The sequence below is a fragment of the Peromyscus leucopus genome, chromosome 3, assembly GCF_004664715.2.
Source record: "Peromyscus leucopus breed LL Stock chromosome 3, UCI_PerLeu_2.1, whole genome shotgun sequence".
NCBI lineage: Eukaryota > Metazoa > Chordata > Mammalia > Rodentia > Cricetidae > Peromyscus > Peromyscus leucopus.
Genome location: NC_051065.1, coordinates 11559105 through 11578943, shown reverse-complemented (window position 1 = coordinate 11578943; position 19839 = coordinate 11559105). Strand labels below are relative to the sequence as shown.

Below are 19839 nucleotides of genomic sequence, written 5' to 3'. Positions count from 1 at the left end.
GAATGCCTTGTAGGGCCAATGTCATTCACATGGCCTGTTTCTCTGGATGGTTTTATTACTGTAGGTGTTGTGTTGTTTACAATCCCTTAGACACAGAATCCTTTATTCCTCTGGTCTTCATCTTCACCTCCAATTCTTTGGCTCCATTCTTATCACCGGTATTATTTCTGATCTCATAATTGAGCATCCCAGTGCTTCCAAATTATTTTATACAGCACACCTTGGTGTTTTTTTGTTTTTTTTTTTTTTTGTTTTTTTAAAAAAAAAAAAAACCAAAAACAAAAACAATTTAAGGCCAGTGAGATGGCTCAGGAGCTAAAAGGTGTTGCCACTGAGCCTGACACCTGAATTTCATTCTATGACCCCACAGGGTAGAAGGAGGTCTGTGACCTCCACCCTGCTTTTCTGGCATGTGAATGCACACCCCCTACATCCCCACATACACATATGTATTAAAATAATGATTTCTATAGTGCAAGCGCATGGTGTGGTCTGAATGTCTGTGTTCTCCCCAGTTTCTTCCGATGAATGCTCATCATCTAGTCACTAGAAAGGGAGGCTCTGGATGTGCTTATGTACTGCTATGAGAAAACAAACTACTAATGTCATGACCTAATTACTTCTGCTAATACTGTCACACTAGGAATTAGGATGTCAACATATGAATTGCAAGGGAGACAAACACCCTATGACATGGAATGAGAGACTGAGACATGGGCACTGGTTTGCTCACCAGGAGCCAAGCAAAGTCGTCTGAATCAGCTAATGCAGCAAAAAGAGAGGAGAGGGAAACTTGGGGAATGGTCAGGAACACACACTTAATTCCCGACACAGCAGACACTGGGTTCATGGCATGATGCCCAGAGAGAGGCCTGGAGTTCACAAACCTGAGCTTGGACCCCAGCAAGGCTAGTGTAAGAATTCATTGATATAACATGTGTAAAGTACATGACATAATTGCATTGAGTGTGTAGGTGTATGGAAAACAGCGTTCAGAGGCCACATCTGCTATTTTTACCCCTGGTTTTGAGCCAGGGTCGCTCCCTGGCCTGGATCTCCTGTAATTAGGCCCTGCAGTCTGATCTGTCCTTTCCATAGCACTGGGATTACAAGTGCATGCCATCACGCCTGGCGTTTTAACTAGAATTCTGGTGATTGAACTCACCAACTGAGCCTCAGAATATCACCCATTATTTTGATGTGGCCCTGGTGATAGCCAATACCTCACGCTCCATTTTTTCAGGAAAATGAATGCTTTTGCTGCACCGCAGAGGTACATTAATATTGAAACTGTTTGTTTTTAATTAATGCATAGTAGTTGTGCTTTTATCATTCCTTTATTTTGTAAAATCCTCTGTATGTGTTATTTTAAGTATACAAGTAATTGTTGTCAACCCTATTTAGTGTGATATATAGTTTTTAAAGTTATTACCCCTGCATAGACATACTCCTATACCCACTAGCTACCCTTTCTCCATAACCTTCCTCACCCACCCTCTGCTACCGATTATTCTACTCTCTTCTATGATAGCAATAGTTAACCATTTTAACCATTTGCCATATACCAGGCATTTCCCCAACTGGGATAGGGATATGATACACCTCACTGAGTCTTCATGAAGAAACTTAAAATACTTTCTCTTATTTTCTCCCTTTATGAGGCAGCCAGAGCACAGAGTATATGACTGACACACTCAGAGTCACGCAATACCAAGATGCAGCCTTTGACCAACTTGGTGGCACTAAAACAGCCGGCCATTTGTTCCTAGTATTTTTATTTGAACTTTATTTCTTCTCCACAAGAGTTAAGCTGCTTATATTTAGTTCAAGGAGTGGTGAAGGGGGATCAAGATTTCAAATGCTCATCTGACTAGCAAAGTTAGGTATTGTATGCCGTGTGTAAAAATGAAATCCGGTGTGCAATTCAATGAACAAATATGTGTTGTAGAGATGGTTCTGTGGGAGAAATGGGCTTGTGTGCAAGTGGGAAGGGCTGAGGATGGAGACTGAGACGTGTAGCCTGCAATTCTGGCATTCCTTTAGGAAGAAGGGCGTTAAAGACATCAAACTAGCTGTGAGTTTAAGAGTCAGCTAGCCTGGTGTATGCAGCCAGTTTCATAGAAGGTGGAAGAAAAGATCAGAAACCCTAGGCCATCCTCTGACCTCCACAGGGGCACCATGGCACACATGATTGCTCAACCAAAGGGAAAAAAGAAAGAAAGAAAGAAATCATAACTTTGTATAAGCAAACTGTAACTTCTCCAAAACTGAACAAGGAGATAAACAGTAGGGGGATAAAGAAGAACTTTCTAGAACTTTCTTACTAACTCTAGTAATTAAAGATTATACTGTGGAGAGTTCAAGTTCCCCGTATTTTCTTTAATGCTGGTGTTCACTTGCTCACAACTGACCTGCTCCCAACAAATAGATTCCACGTAGTCTAGACCCTTGATACACTCTCAAGAGAATTAAGGCACCTTTTACAGTACCATCTATGAATCTCCAACCTGAATTAAAACAGGGGGGGCATTCCTGTTAGCTATAGGTCATTGAGTAAAATGCCATTTATCTTTCTGGGAGCATAATCCAAATGTGTGTCTTCAGAACCTCCGAAGGCTGATTTCTCAGGGTAAGTGAATGCAACTTTGAACACACTGGTTCTTTGCAGGTGAGAAACAGATCTCTTCAGTCCATTGAAAAGTCCTAAAGTTGTCATTTTTTGAAGACAACATTCCCCGTGTCTTAGTAATGACAGGGCTGGAGAGAAGGTGAAGTGCCTTCAGTTTTGGTAACACTGAGGACTCCTCTTGTCCTAGCCAGGCCATCCACAGGTGGGCTCCTTTGAGAGTTGCTCAACTGAATTCTGCATTTCACTCAAGGGAAAAACAAACATTAGCCAGGTTTATTAAAGTGCTTTAACTACCCTTCTTGTTGGCCCTTTAGAGTCTGCTACAATCAGAACATTTCATTTATACACCCACAGTTGATGAGCTCCTCTCTGGTGACCACAGCCTAACTTTTCACAGAGGACACAGGTTCAAGGAAGCATTCAGCCAGGAGTGGGACAGGCAGGCCTCAAGCTAACCTTGCACACCTGAGTGCTGTCAGTGGCTGTGCCTAACTGAAACTGGTTTTACCAGATCAGGAATCCTGTTTGACAAAGCAAAGAAGCCAAGAATAAGGTGAAGATGAAGAGATTAAACAAGTCCCTGGGAACAAGGTATTAAATACATATGTTTTCATATTATCAGGAACGTCAGAGCATGTTGTGTGCAAGCACACACACACACACCACACACACACACACACACACACACACACACACACACACACACACCCCACACCTTTGGTTTTAAAGGTTGTTTCCCTGGGGCATTCCTTTAGATTTAATAGTTCTTTGATGGGTCCGGATTGAAAATGGGGGAACTTTCCTCGAATTGTCTGGGGACTTCAGAACTGCCAAGGCCAGCTCCCTCCCTGTTTTCCCAAACCACTTTGGGCCTGGAGTGGAGAGCCTGCCTCAGGCCTGTCCAGCTTTGGCCTCCTGACCCAGACAGCTCCCTCCACAAGGGAGAGCAGGGCCAAACCCAGGTCGAGCCGCCCCCAGCCACGGGGCTGTCTGCCAAGAGTTCGAGGCCACCCCAATCCGGATATGATGAAAGGGAGCCACAGAGAGAGAAGTGTTTGAAGATTGTAGGAGTGGCAGCTTGAGGGTGAAAGAGAGGCACAAGTGGATCCTGAAGTCCTCCCAGAGCGGGGCTGGCCCGAGTGAGCTGGCTGGAGGGAGGGGGCGGAGTGCGCAGTCGGCGGCTGCCACTGTCGCGGCCCCTGGGACGTCTGGCTTGAGCCCCGGGCGGCGGGAAGTCGTCAGGCGGCCCGGACGCGATGGGGCCGCTGCCCCAGCCTCGCTGACTGCTGGCGGCGGGAGGAAGGGGCTCGGATCGGCCTGGACCGGGGGCGATGCTGAAGTAAGTGGAGGTTGCGCGTCGGGGGAGGGGGTTCGGATCCCCTCCCTCGGGTCGCTCTGCCTCCAAGGTCCCCGCGCGTCCCCTCCCGCCCCGCGCGTCCCGCTCGCACCTTCCCCTTCGCTGCTTTCAAATCCTAACTTCCCCGGGGTGGAGTTGGAGGAGGGACGCGGAGGGGGAGGGCATGGCCCGGCGCGGCAGCGTGCTGCTCTCTAAAAACAGTTCGTCCTGGTGTCCCTTTTGCTTTTCCCGCCAGAAGGAGTCAGTTTCCTGCACCCAACACCTAAGCAGCCGGGGTCCGTGCGCCCCGCGGGCGGCTGCAGACGGCGGCGCGGCGCGGGCTCGGAGCCCATGTCCGGGGCGGGCGAAGCTCTCGCTCCCGGGCCCGCGGGGCAGCAGTGCGCGGCCGAGGCGGGCGGCGGCCGGCTGGGCTCCCCGGCCCTCGGTGAGTGAGCTCTCGCAAATTGCGAGCTTCTGGGCTGTGGTTGCACACCCAGGGACGGGGTGGTGGCGGTAGTGGTGGCGCTCTGAAGATGGGGTCCAGCCTCGTAGTTGTGAACTTTTGCACACTTCATGTTACTTAAACGAGTTTGCCCAAGGATCCCTGCTCCAGATCAACAACCGGATAGGAGGGCGGGGTCCCTGGTCCCTCCACTCCCCCTTCCTTGGGAGAAACAAGATGACTAGATGACTTCTACCTTCTCTCTCTGTATTTCTTAGGCTGCGTCTTGGGGTGGGGGTAGGGAGGTGGGAGTAGGGGTGAGGTCTCGAACCCTTGTCTAGTTCTTTTAAGTTCTTATGTCATTTTCTCATGCAGGGTTGTCTCTGCTCTCTGAACAAGCATGAGCTCTTCTCATCTTTCTGGTTCTTGTGGGGGTATACTCTGCCACCAGATTAACCAGGTTTCTGGGACCACTTACTTTTGGAATGGCTCCTGCATATGTTTTCAATAACTTTTGTTTTGAAATAAACAAGTTTTAAAAGAATCGTGTTCCAGGGATGAATTAGCTCTTCTGTGTTCTTGCAAAGGGAAAACAATATTTTTGCTCCTGGGGAACTTCCACAACATTTTAAAACTCTGTGTCTTCTTTGAAGGTTGTATACTTCAGTTGCTCACTGGTGGCAGAACCAGACTTTCATTTCTCTTACCTCTTCCTGTAAGGACAATTGGAATGAGGAGAGCTCTGACTGGCATGCACCAGTTAACTTCCCAGGTCTCCAAAACTGTATCCTCTGTATCCTTTAACCATACCTAAAATCTGCCCCTCCCTCCAGGACTCCAATATATATTGTCTTAAGTTTTCTGTTGTTTTGTTTTTCAGAAAATTAAGAGTGGAAAAGAAGTTGCTGTTCTAGCCATAGTAGATAAAAGCAGAAAACCTCCATGCTTAAATTGAAATGCTCTGGCATCTGGGGCTGTTAAATTGAGTTATGTTTATCATTTTGTTTTAGAAGAATGACTCATTTCTTTTCCTAAACAGAGAGAATTCAAATGATTAGCTGCAGAAAAGCAAGGAACTAAAAATGATAAACATATGTTTTCTCAGAAGCAGCCCATTTTACACACATTGTATTGTCAACACAGTCACTTTGCTGTCATTAGGCATGCCCTCAGTAGCCACAGGGACTCACTGATAGGCTGTTTATACTCCCACTTGAGCCATTAATAACTATTGTTAAACAATGCTCATACCAAAAATCAACATGAAACACCCAAAGAAAGCAATTTCATTTGGAAATAGTTAATACGCACAGTTTTCAGTGTTAGTGCTACGGATATCTTAAATCCGCTAGAAGAACTTGCCATGATCACCTAGTACACCTGTGCAGTACAAAGCTGCTCAGCATCACGTGATCTGAGTACAGGAAGCAAGGCATCTAAACAGGCCTGAGGTTAAATGCTGACTATATACAACATGCACATTCTCTCTATGGAAAACCAGTGTCCTGCTATATCTGAAAATGAACCTTCTCCCCATTTTCCTACCTTCTTCCCCATCACTGGGTTCTTCGTTATCCTTTCTAAAGAACAAAACATGGTGTCTAAGCATGGTAGGATGTTCAGTTAATTGGAACTTTGTCTTCAAATTCTGTACATTGAATTTAGTGAGAAAAATATAATACTTTAGGGACATACACAGAAGATAATTTTTAAAAAAAAACATGTCTTCTGCAGAGTTAAGCATACATGTTATATGCACTGTGGTCATATATGGAACACCAGTGTGTTGCAAAATGAACTATTCATTAAGTTAACCCAAGGAATAACTCTTAAATGTTGGAAGTAATTTTAGGGATTTTTATCTGGTTTAAACCTCCAATCATATTTGGAATCAGTTTTATGTTTTTTAAGATGGTGTTTGGAAATTTAACAGAGTAACCCACTGTACATTTCAACATAGAGCTAGAAAGGTTGTCTTTACTGAGAGAACAGACCCTAACTTGTACTTTTCTGCTGTGCTTCTGAGAGCTTTTCTATTGCTTTGAAAGCATTGTAGATACCAGAACTCTTCCTGGTATGTGCTAAAAGGTGGTACAGACAGAGTAAGGGACTTGCATGCTGTAAGTGGGAACCAGGACAGGTGGCAGACAATGTGGCAGTAGGATTCAGGGACTAGGCGAGCTTGTGGGCTCGGGGATAACCCTGCTTAGTTCCAACTAAGGACTGCTATGTGGTTCCTATCTTCTGATGTCCCCAGGGCTACTGGAAATCTAGATGCTCATGTGTATTGTTTCATCATTTTATAGGAACTAATTGAGTGGTTTCGTTTATTTGGTTGTGATAAAGTAACAACTGTACCTGGAGACTGGATATGGCCTCTGATTTTGAAAACAGAAAGTTAACGTGTTTTAAAATGATTTTCCTGTTTATGACTAGCTTCTGAAATCTTGAGTTGTGTTCCCATGCAAAATTCCTGTAAAATGCCTTAGTAGAGAAAGGAAATTTGGCCAGACTTGTTATTGTTTTAAGAGAAAATGGGTTTGTATGTATGATTCCTCTCACTGCCATTTCGTTTTCTTTTTGATTAAGCATCTGAATGCTTTCTGTTATCATGCAGTATTGCAGTATTGTAACTGAAAGAACCTTTTTTTTGTATTTATTTTACAATACTATTCAGTTCTACATAATAGTCACAGATTCCCTTGTTCTCTCCCTTCCTGCCCCCTCCCCTTCCCCCAGCCCACCCACCCCCCATTCCTACCTCCTCCAGATCAAGGTCTCCCCCGAGGACTGGGATCAACCTGATAGATTCAGTCCAGGCAGGTCCAGTCCCCTCCTCCCAGACTGAGCCAAGAGTCCCTGCATAAGTCCCAGGTTTCAAACAGCTAACTCATGCAATGAGCCCAAGAGCTGGTACCACTGCCTAGATGCCTCCCAAACAGATCAAGCCAATCAACTGTCTCACCTATTCAGAGGGCCTGATCCAGTTGGGGGCCCCTCAGCCTTTGGTTCATAGTTCATGTGTTTCCATTCATTTGGTTATTTGTCCCTGTGCTTTATCCAACCTTGGTTTCAACAATTCTCGCTCATATAAACCCTCCTCTTTTTCACTAATTAGACTCCCAGCGCTCCACCAGGGGCCTAGCCGTAGATGTCTGCATCCAGATTCCTCAGTCCTTGGATGGGGTTTCTGGCACAACTATTAGTGTGTTTGGCCATCCCATCACCAGAGTAGGTCAGTCCCGGCTGTCTCTCGGCCATTGCCAGCAGTCTATTGTGGGGGTATCTTTGTGGATTTCTGTGGGCCTCTTTAGCTATTTGTTTCTTCCTTTTCTCATGTGGTCTTCATTTACCATGGTCTCCTATTCTTGTTCTCCCTCTCTTTTCTTGATCCAGCTGGGATCTCCCGCTCTCTTTCCCTCGACCCTCACTCTTCATTGCTCCCACTCATGTCCAGGCTGTTCATGTAGATCTCTTCCATTTCTCCGTGTCTCTGAAAGAACCTTTTAATTCAAAGTGCTTCATTCATAAGTTTGTGATTTATACCTAACAGAATCTTTAGGAATAATTTATTCCAGTCTGTTTATTTATAGGCGAGGCAAAGGTCTTCCAAGGCATCTAAGGGGCTTGCTCCATACAGCGATTGTCCCACATACAGAGAAGAACAAGAAATCAGGTGGAGCACAGATTGTAAAGTGTATGCCATTGTGATAAATGTGGTTGAAGTTGAGAATCAATACAACCTTTTCACATGGGGCAGACGCGCACAAGTTAATAGGCTCTGGATATTGTGAATCACTTGAGTCTGCTTCCACCCCAACCCCCACCCTACCGCACTTGCCAAGACTAGACCATTGGACTCAATGCTGGTATATACTTTAATGTGATAATGTGTGATTTAATGTACTCTCCTCTCTAGGGAGAGTCCTCTGAGACTATTAGGCGGACTTTTCATAGCAGGATGCAAAATGCCAGTGAAGTTAATTAAAAATAATCTAAAATAGAAGCGAGGGAGAGGCTCTTCAAGTTGAAACTGCGTAAGGAGAGCTCCGACTTAGAAGCTTAGCTGAGTTGTCAGGAGTTTATAAAGCTAATCAGATTTCCTTTGGAGGAAGCCTGTTTATTTCAATTTGTATAATGGAAGCTTGTACATATCTGAATTTCTCTAGTTCTTTCCTGTTGTTTTATCTCTTTTACAAATGGCATTTCTCAAAATGTGCGATCTTTGGACAGCTTCTGTCACTGCTCTCAACCAGGGAGATGATTTTGCCCCCAGGGAGACATTTCACTGTCTCTGGAGACATGTTAGGTGGTCCTAATGTGGCAGTGGGTGTTACCAACATCTGGTGCGCAGAGAGAGGCCAGGGGTAGGATCCTGCTCAGCATCCTACAGGGCACTGGAAATCCCATTCCCACGACAATGGATGGCCTGGCTCAAGGTCAGTAATGGCTTAGACAGAAAATCTTCTGTCCTTATTCCTTGGGCGCCGGCAGGAATTTTGTCTTGACTCTGGTGCATAATCAGATTCTGTGGGCAGAAAACCAATGGACCTGCACCTATACCTACTCACGATCTAGGTGATACTTGATTCTGTCTAAGGCTAAGGCTTATTAATTTAGAGCCTTTACCTACAAAAAGACACATTATATTGACTTTTAAGAAGTCTTTTCTTAAGCTGGGTGGTGGCGGCGGTGGGGGCGGCGGCGGCAGCGGCAGCACGACACAACTTTAATCCCAGCACTCGGGAAGCAGAGGCAGGCGGATCTCTGTGAGTTCAAGGCCAGCCTGGGCTACAGAGTAAGTTCCAGGAAAGGCTCTAAAGCTACACAGAGAAACCCTGTCTCAAAAAAAAAATCTTTTCTTTTATAATCAGGGATGAAGGGGTTGGGGGGTAGGTAGAACAGAGACTCTTCCAAAAGCTATAAAAACAAGTCCAAAATTTAAATTTTGTTACTCTATGCAAACTCTCTACTGATGTTCTCCCAAATTTTGGTTCACTTTCAAGGTACTTCTGAGCTTCAAAATCATATATTCTAAAATAAAGGAAGTCTTAAGTATTATAAAAAGAGATAGAAGAGGAAAATTGAAAGCATTCCACAGTGAACAGGATCGTAACACTCCCTTTGCCACCTAGGTAGAAATCCTTATCCTGCATCCCTTCATAGCTTCTTGGAGAAACTACTTCGTAAAAAGACACAGAAGACAGTCCTCAGCTTTCACATGAGTTCTGTTCATTTGTATGCTGAACCCTTGGAACCTGGATTATGTTTTTCCCTATAAATAGTGGTAAATTATAATTAGCTCCCTAATAAATCTCCAAAAATTGTTGGCAATAAATTTTATTAAGACTTTCATGCTTTTTATGATAAATTCCAGACAACATAGTATGACAACATTGGCAACCACAGACAAATAATGAAGAATAAAAGTAAACCCATTATCTCTTAGAACACTTCTCATGTACATGCTTGAAGAAGGACAGATAAAAGGAGGGATATGGATGTGGACTTGTCTGGATTTGAAGGGGGATGTGGGGACATTTTTAAGCACCATGAAACCAGAAGTCCTAATTCTTTCGTATGTTTGAAGGGAGTAATGTTCATTTTATAACTTTAGCTCTAGGAGGGCAAAGCTTGTCAGCATTTCATTGTCTTCCCCTTTGCTAAATGAGCCAAGAATGCAGGGTGGAAAAAATTCCAAGAACAAAGCGACAGAGGAAAGAGAAGGAAAGAAAGAAGAAGGAAGGAGTAAGTTTACAGGGATAGACCTATGCGTCGACTAAAGTATTTGGAGAGTTTGAAGTGCCTGAATTGAACAATAGGACAAAAACGTATTTTATGGTTTAGGCTGGTATGAACTGAGCAAATGGCAAGCATGCTAAAAGAAAAATAGGTACCATTATAGAGGCACAAAGAACTTCAGTGACAGAAATTGGAAGACACAAAGCATCTCTAGTTGGGGATTTGGCAAAATCTTCGAGAAAATTTAATGTAACTTGGGCTTGGAAGCATGATAGTAGGACTCAGAGCTGAGAAGGTAGGACGCACGCCTCACTCGGGAGGGTTGATCACAGAACGCTGGAGGCACCAGACAGATAATTACATGGGCTTTATGAAGGAGCAGAAAATGACAGTGCAAACAACAATACAGACTGGTTACAGTCTCTGTCAGGAGACTTGATTGTTCTGTTGAGGAACATGTACATTTTTCTTGTTAGTGAGTTATTGAAGGTTCCTTAGAAGAGGAAAGCAGAAGACATAATTTGCATTTTTAGGAGAACAAGCCTGATGACAGTTCAAAGGGTGATTTTGGAGATAGGGGCAGGAGTAGAGGTGGCAACTGTCTAGAAAGTCACTGTGATGGCCTGGAAAAGAGTAGAAGACCTAGGACAGCACCAGTGAGGGAGACACTGAAGAAACAGATTTAAGTACAGCAGTGTAAGCAGGATGACACTTGCCTACCTTCCGGAGCTCCTTGGGTTTACTTACCTTTGATTACTTTGCATTCAAGTGCATTTTTCACACATGTTAGTGAAGTAAATGGGTATTATTGTTGTATTTATGTTATATGTAGTATAGAAGCTGTTGAAAAGGTAGGAATTTAAGGCAGTCTATAGATTTGCTCTGTCACTAGCATGGCAGCATGTAGGAGCCCTGAAGTCTTGTTTTGATTATGTTGGGTCCAGGGAGCTTAGCATTACTCATAGTCACCAATAAGTAGCTGGAAACCGGCTTTGTAACTAGGTGGAGGTGACTGTCAGAGTCATAGATGAAGAATTCCCTATTAGGGCGGTAGTGGATGGCATGACACCTTACTGGGAAGAAAGCTCAGGACAGAGGGATCAACATGGGTTGGTTTGGGTATGTGTTGTGGTGAGCACTTGGAGCTGAAAGAGTCAAATTCTGGAAAGGCTTTAGAGAGTTGGAAACGTTTTCCTTTGAAATGGTGTGGGAAAAAAGGATTAAGCTATAATCTGGAGAAAATTTGATATAAAGAGACTATGGAAGGCCTAGGTCTTCTCATTAAAGTAGACGATACCATTTGTAAAGAGCAAGGGCGAGGAGGATGAGTCAAGACATTTGAGATTTGTGGGAAATTTTGAAAGAGGAAAGTATTCAAGAGGGAATCAGCCTGATGCAAAGCCCAGGCTGCTCTGTTAGGCCGAGGGCTTAGCTAAGAATGATTGGCATGAGTTCTCCTGGACTTGGATCAGCATGGTTGGTTGCCCTTCTCAGAAAGAAACATGTGGGGCCTTGGGAACAGAAGCAGAGAGAATGGATTTGGGAATTGGCATAGGGTCAGACGTCGTCAGGATTTCATAAGCAATGGGAGAAAGAGGGACAAAGGAAAAATATCTTGAAAATAAATGTGCAGGGACTGTGTTGGTGCTCATTGATCTCCATTCCAGGCTGGTAGAGGAGAAGCACAAAGAGAGGGAGGAAAGACAGCCACAGAGAGCTCCAGATCTAGCAAAAATCGCCACAGGCAGGTGGAGATGCCAGCTGAGGGACGGCTGCTTTGTTTGGTCAGTCTGCATTCAAGGATTTGATATATATGATCCAGTGACCTTTACAGAGATGTGAGGGAAGCTGTGGAATTTTGGGGCGTGTTAGGACTTTTCCTGTTTCTTTCAACCTTATTTCCTGGATCTGATTGAGATGATTTCATGGAAAGAAAGCCAAATAACAGTGCACTTTACCAGCATTATATTTTTATAGTAATAAAAAGCTGGGTTAAAAAAAATAAGGAAACATACTGACATAGTCTAAAGTTGTGCCATTTGAAAATGGAAAATTGTTTAGAACAATAACAAACAACAGGGGGGAAAATTCCATCTAACTGCATGAGATAATGTCAGTGTTCTCTTGTATGAAGGCAGAAGCTAAATCAAGTGAGTTCTGTTTCAGTCCCCAAATATTTGTGTTCAGCTTTTGTTAAAAGACCACTGTTTGTTGACTGCCTGGTTCTAGACTTTGGGACATTTTTAAAAGTTGGTGATTCATTGGGGGCAGACTGAAGAGGCTGTAGCCCTGCTATTCCAGTCAGATACTGGATATGTGAAGCAGAATTTTAGATCTGTCTCGATCCTTTTTCCTTCTCTCTCCCTTCCCACTCTGTCCCTCTTGCCAGTAACAGGTAACAGTAGCTCCTTAGGAAGGGATTTAAAGGGCCAGCTCTTCTTTTCACCTTAGCTTGTACATCCTGAAGGGGAAAAGCTCTTCAACCTTAAGCTTCTGAAGTAATTATGAGTTCTAGTTTATAGATTCTATTTCTAACTACTCAAAGTCCAGTAGGCAGGAACTACTACGAAAAGAGTTATTTTAACCCTATTTTAATTTTGCTTGTGGTTTCTACTTGCAATCTACTTCTGTTTTTCAGATTCATGCCCACATGATCTGAAGAAAGATGATTCATGTACATGTGCCTTTCTGCTCAGTCTTTTTGTAGTCTCAGGAATGAAGCTGGAAATGGGTTTTGTGCTAGCACTTACATTTTTATTGACATTTGAAAGGGAAAACCCTGTCCCCAAGTGTCTTATGTGCCTGCTATGTATACGGTCCCACAATGATTAAGAATGCTTACGTGCATAGCTCTACCCATAAGGCTTATGTACACTGGTGAAGGAGTGTGATAAGTCTGCTGAAAGGAACTGCAGTCCTCATTTACATAACATTTAAATATTACAACAAGAACACATGACAGATTAGTTGTCACATGAGTGGTCTAATTTTGGAAGTTATCTTTTTGCAACTGGGAGAGACTCTCAGGATACCAAGAAGGGTTTGTTTGGTTTTATTACAGTAGTGTTGCTAGTGACCTCAGTTGGAGAATGTGCAACAGAGACCTTGGGATTTATTTATTTACTGATTTATTTTGTTTTGAATTGTGAAGAACTGACACTCAAAATAAGACAACTTGTGGTGGAGCAGGTGTCAGGCACTCTGGGCAGGTGATGAAGTGCCCAGGAGCCAGCTTGCCTCTACTTTCTCTACCCAAAATGTAGCTTTCCTGTTTTTTCTCATGATGGAGCAATGTCTGACCTTTAGAGCATTTATGAACATAGACCCGCATCTTGTTTTATTATCCAAGTTATAAGCTTTGTTCTGAAAGGTTTCACATCATTTCTCAATAAGAAGTAAGATAAGTTATCAAGCATGAGAAAGCAGCATAGGATTTGATAACATTGAAGTAGGCAAGATGTTAACATAACTCTGGGCCTGGTCAATATGAAGTGTAGAAAGCAATTCTTTTTGTTGTGGTTGCTGTTTGTTTGTTTGTTTAGCAAACAAATGCTTAACATAATTTTCATATAAGACATATAAAAACAAATAGCATAATTTGAGAACAGAAAGTACAGTTTCTGTGCAATTCTTGATTAAGGAACAGTATGTCAAGTTTTTCTGAGAGGAAAGTTCTGGTTGGGAATGAAAGAGATAGATGCCCTGGCAGTGCATGTAGATTTGTGAGAAGTTGGGGAATTATAACTAGCAGGAATGGCAACTGATCAATGCTTAAGGCATGAGAAAAACTGGAAAATAAAACGTGGCTGGTGATTCTGTTCCTGCCGTTGCCCAAGATTGCAGACTTCAGTAGGCAAATAGGCAGGAAGAGTTGAAGGTGCTGAGGGATTTAGGAAAACTTTGAGTCTCCATTGCTAAGGAGAATAGGCCCACATGTATCTAGGATAAGAGAACCACACAGTGCCATCCTGTAGCTGCTGAAAGTGTGAAAGGTAGAGAGATGATAAAGATTGCAGATAGAAATGGGTTGGTGGCCTTAATGGAGAATTCAACAAATGTAGCATCTCAGAGTTAGGGCTAAGAGGGTCCCAAAGGGGGGTTAGTGAACTATTTGAGAGGCTTCTGGTTTAGAAGTTTATGAGAATTAGCAGAGGCTGTACCTCCTGAGTTTCAGTCAAATCCCTATCGATTATTCTGAAGTGTAAGAAATCAATTTCAATATACTTTTAATTCATGCATCATTATTTTTTTTGCGTCTTTATCACACTTGAAATGGCCCACTCTGTCACTCTGTCTTCTCTTACTTGTTTACTTCAAAGTCAGACTCCTTAGCTTTGAAATGCTGTTACAGATTAAACAACCCCCTTGGTTTATTGTTGAGTTCCAGTGGCCTTCATTCTTGTGAAAGTGCCAAATAAGGGTTCATTGCTTGACCAAGAGCCAGAAAAGGAATGTGGTCCTGATCAAATAACCTGGAGTTAACAGAAAGTGTTTAAAGCTGTGACCACTGAAAGAATGATTCTAAAGTACGCTATGTGCATGAGTAAAAATGTCACAATGAAACCCATCACTTTGTACAAGTAGTCCACAGTAATAGTAATTTGAAAAGGAGAAACAAAAGAAAGGTGATCTTGCCAAGATTAAAGATGAGTGTGTATCATCATGTTGACACAGGGGAAGATGGCAGAGTTTGATTTCATGCTACACGGTGCTCATAGACTGTTAAGTAAGGAACAGCATGTCTGTGGACTTCAGCAGTCTGTTACCAGGGTGCTGCCTTAACAGGAGGTCTTCTAGGTAAGGTTAATACTGCTGTGCCCATAAAGACAACTTGAAGGTAAAGCTGGTGAATGAACTGGGGTATTTATCATATGAGAGAGAGGGGGGGAGGGAAAGAGGGAGGGAGAGAGGGAGGGAGGGAGAGGGAGGGAGAGGGAGGAGGGAGGGAGGGAGAGAGATACAGCAGTCACATAAGGCCAAGATAAAAGTTCACTTAGTTTTGTTTATTAGTCAATTTTGTGAACACCACAATATAGCAAACCAGTGAAAGTTATAAGGGAGGTGACATTAACTGGACACAGAGGAGGTCTTTGAGGAAAATGGTTCCCAGCTGTAGAGTGCTGCTTCTGCTTTGCCTAGTTCCTTTCTCCTGAAAGACCCATGTCTGCATCCTTTGTCAGTTCTTGGGAGATGCTGGGCATTGAATGTTTTTTTTTTTTTTTTTTTTGGTTTTTCGAGACAGGGTTTCCCTGTGTAGCTTTGTGCCTTTCCTGGGACTCACTTGGTAGCCCAGGCTGGCCTCGAACTCACAGAGATCCACCTGGCTCTGCCTCCCGAGTGCTGGGATTAAAGGCGTGCGCCACCACCGCCCGGCTGCATTGAATGTTTTTATCTGAATTTGTGCTATGAGTCAGTCATTCTGGAGATCTCTAAGACAGTAATGCTACATTCCATGAACCTTTGAATGTTTGGCTATGGTGTGAGTGTTCTTGGTCGAGTAAACATCTTTAAACTTGAGAATTTGGGAAAGTAGGAGCTTCTGTGCCTCAGGGTCAGATGTGTTGCAAGTGCCTCCATTGGATTAGGAGTCTAAAGGTACTGCAGACTAAGATGACAGAGGAAGTGTATTCTCTTACCCTTATCAAATTTCTTTCTAACCTACCCTCCTTTAAGAGTGGACAGTATGGTATCCCTTCCTCTGCCCCTCATTTACTGAGATGTATTTTAAACTAGTGACACATTTTATACCTTCTTTTAATGTTCATATTCAATCACTCTTCTTATTTTTTGTGTAAATATTTTCCACTTCACTTATACATATCCTCCTTTAGCCACACCAGTAGGTAAGCTGGTGTGGGTTGATGTCATTTAAATTGTTTTATTTATTTTTTTGCTTTGTTTTGTTTTTTTCCATTTTGATCATAATCACATGTTAAGCTTCTGAATCCCTAAGAAGCCTTTTGAAGGAATGCATTTTAGATATAGCTGAAACAATGGTAATGATGAATTCCTTGAATTGACTTAAGCATTCAGTTCAGTCCATAAACACTCATAATTTATCTGTGATTACATATTTCTTTGTGTTTACAAAATAATGGAAGTATATTTATATGCTTGTTTGTGTGCTAAGATGTGTATGCGATCTTAACGTGTTTTTTGGATAAGGAGATTGCAATCCCTTGAGAAAACCGGACAAAGGAAGTTGGATTTGTATTGTTCTGTAAAGGTCCTTAGGTTTGAGGGTTCCTTTTTTTTTTTTCTTTTGGATCAGTGAAGAAGTGAAATTCCAGGCCCCAGGTCTTCCTGAGAACTGCCTTATCTTTGTTTTTTGTTTTTAAAGGTTACATGCCTCTGGGAAAAATATAGCCACAGAATTTTTCACTTTTCTTAGGGATTTTTGTATCAGATTTCTTATGATTTTGTCAACTAAAATATACATAAATTATCTGAATTTTGAATGGAAAATAAAATGGAGTTGTACATGAAAAGAGTTATAGATAAAGAACATATGGAAATAGGTTTGTAAATTATGATAATATAGATATTTTCGAAATTGTATCTGTTATAGATTATCGAGTACCTAATTGAAGTGTATGAGGCCTACCTTGTAAAATTCCCTAAATTTAAGCATAAAGGTTTGTAGTCTCCTTTCTGTAAAAGTGTAAGTACTTTGGATATTTATTAAGGTCTAGAGGGGTTTGTAAAGATAGTTTCCAAGCTCTATCATTATTTAGACTTTCACTAAGTAAGCAAATAGCATACAGATAACAAGAGGAAAACATATTGGATGGTTGCTTTTTGAGTTTACACATACCTTTGCCTAGTTCGGCAGAATAGTTGAGATGACATGATAGTAGAATTGAAGAAAAGATTAAAACAGAATAATAGAAAAGGCTGAGAAAGACCCAACTGTGTGGCTACAGAGTGCTAAATCTGATTCATGTATCTAAATGTGTCCATGAAACTGACTTGAAAAAATTTCCCTCCTCTTAGAACTGCCTTGTCCACAAAAGGGGGAAAAATAACACTTCTCACAGGAATGTACTTTTCCTTATTCAATCTACAGACAAGTAGCTTATGGTGTTTCAGAAAAAGATTACCACATGGATATTGTACTCAACAGCTTCCCTATAATATTTTCATAGCAGGATTTTGAAAGATGGTTATGTAAAAATAAAAAAGAAAAAAACAAAAACAAACCAAAAACCAGTAATAGCTACTGTGAATGAGCCCTTATTATAAACAAGACTCTGCTTTCTAGACATGATTCTGTTTAGTTTGATATCACCTTATGTTCTCAGTACCATTATTGTTCTCATTTTAAAGACGAAGAATATTAACAAAGAATAACTTTCATAGAATTCACACCATTAGTGGTGGCCCCAGTGGCATAGCACCCTGATTTCAAGCCTGTGCTCCTGAGGATTTTTCTAGTGCAGAGTACAAATTAGGAGTATTATGTCTATCCTAGAGACCCTAAAATTAATCTTTGTCCTTGACAGGGAAGGATGCACATATCTAGGATTGAAAATGATGAGTTACTCTTACTTGTTAGAAGGCTATGTATGTTCAGAACTTTAGAGTGTCGTAAGGTTTAACCAAACGCCCTTGTACGATAACTTTGCTAAGCCTAGTGGATTGTGAAGCAACATTCTGTACTCTTTTGTTATCATTGTTTGTTGAAAACATTTAGTTATTAGGGCTGCACGGATGGCTTGGTGGCCAGAGTGCTTGCTGAACAAGCACGAGGACCCGAGGTTTGCTGCTCGGACCCCACAGTAAAGCTGGGCGTGGGGCCACCTTTGTGAATCCTGGACACAAGAGGGTTCCTGGTACCACTGGCCAGCCACTGCCACCCCAACAGTGAGCTTTCAGATTCAGCGAGGGACCCTGTCTCCAATAATAAATAAATAAATATATAGTGGAGGAATGATATAGGAAAAATGTCATCTTCTTGCGTGCGCGCGCGCGCGCGCGCACGCGCGCGCACACACACACACACACACACACACACACACACACGGAAAAGATCAGTTATTGAAATAACATATTTGCTTGCATATAAACTGGTGGAGACATCCCTGTTTAGTAGTTTAGGTAATTGTCTATCTAATAGAAGGGTGTTGAGCTCACTAGTTCTGTCTACAAAAGACAGAACTAAAACTAGATAAAGATTACCCGATGCCATATTCGTATTCAACATAAAGAGCAGCTAACTGACATCCCAGACTACAAACAGACCGTGTCCTATGTGCTGTCACTCCATCCATTCTGGGAGAAGGACTGAGTGAGCAATGATCTTTTTTTGACTGAATCAGCTGACTACGAGATCCTCCCCACCTCTGTCATCATCATCCTGTTTGATTTCAATATCTGACTCCAAGACATGCTGTTCTCTCATTAGTCAAACTGAACTGATGTTTTCTTCCTATTTATACCATTGATGGTTCTGAAAATCACCTAAACATTATGTATTAAAGTCCGATGGATTCCCCGGACAGTACTGCAATTGCAAAAATTCATTAACTTTTTTCTTTCAACAAAGCAAAGTATTTTTATCTTTCTTTAAAAAAAGCCACATATCAAGTAAATGGCTGTTTTATGACATGTATAAGTTTTACCTGAATTATTATCCAATTCATTCAATATCCTTAGATTTTTCTTTCTTGTTATTAACTTTTCTTTCTCATTACTAAATAATTATTTGATTTCCCCAACTGTCTGAGATAAGTAACACTACCAAGATTTGAAATTTGGATAATGCTAGCTAGGTAAAATATTATGTAATTTTAAATTAAATAGAAATTCTATTTACTTGAATTTTTCTCATACTCCCTCAGCAGAAACAATTCAGACTGGAAGAGGCTGCCTATCACTATTCATGCTGAACTTTAGAAAAGAAACAAAAACACGAAAAGACATCGATCATGTTAGATAGTCATTTTGTAGGAGGAAATAGTGTATGTAAATTGATCATTTAGAACGTTAATTTTCCCCCTTTGGCCCTTTCTTTAACTTAATTCGTGCTTGTCACTTTCTCTAAGAATTAACTCAAATCCAGCGTCTACAAAGTCTTCTTTGCCCTTTGTTCCAGTCTGAACATCCTTTAGCATGGATGGGATATTTGGACTCTATTGTTCACCCTTATACAGAGTCAGCGTCACACAGTCTGAGTGTGAGCAGGCCTTGGCAGCCCAGCACCAACATTTCCCCACACAGAGGAGGAGGAGATGACGGCCTTGCCCTGCTCACACAGCTGTCAGCCTTGGAGCCCGAAGTCTGACCCTGGACAGTTTCCATCGCCTTCTGTTTTGTTGGGGCTTGATTGTTTCATGTGAGTGTGTTTGGTCTCCTGGCTGAGAGATTTGTTGTCAGGACATGGTCTCCTTGCTTATCCAAAGATTGTTTTTCATTTCTCTGTGCAGGGGAGGCACACTAAAAAGCTGGGTACCCACAAGTATACTGCAATCTTTTGGCTCATGGTAGTTTTAAAAGGCTTTCAATTTATGTTATCTAAAATATATTTATTTTATCCCATATATAAATATAACTGATTAATATTATAAATCATTCAAATTTCTTATTTTTATACTTGACAAGGAAGTATAACTAAATACAGGTATATTAATTAGATGATTAGATAAACTTTGATTTTTTTTTTTTTTTTTTGATTCCTTGGAATCCTGTGAT

At 41.9% G+C, this 19839-nt stretch overlaps 1 protein-coding gene across 1 annotated transcript in view; it reads left to right on the top strand.

The window, feature by feature from the left end:
• The first annotated feature begins 3597 nt into the window (after positions 1-3597).
• Mdfic (MyoD family inhibitor domain containing) overlaps positions 3598-19839 on the top strand; it is an 83005-nt gene continuing 66763 nt past the window's right edge. The window contains exons 1-2 of the mRNA XM_028871774.2: positions 3598-3968; positions 4222-4410. Coding sequence (XP_028727607.1) covers positions 4317-4410 — 94 coding nt within the window. The 5' untranslated portion in view covers positions 3598-3968; positions 4222-4316. The remainder of the gene's footprint in view (positions 3969-4221; positions 4411-19839) is intronic.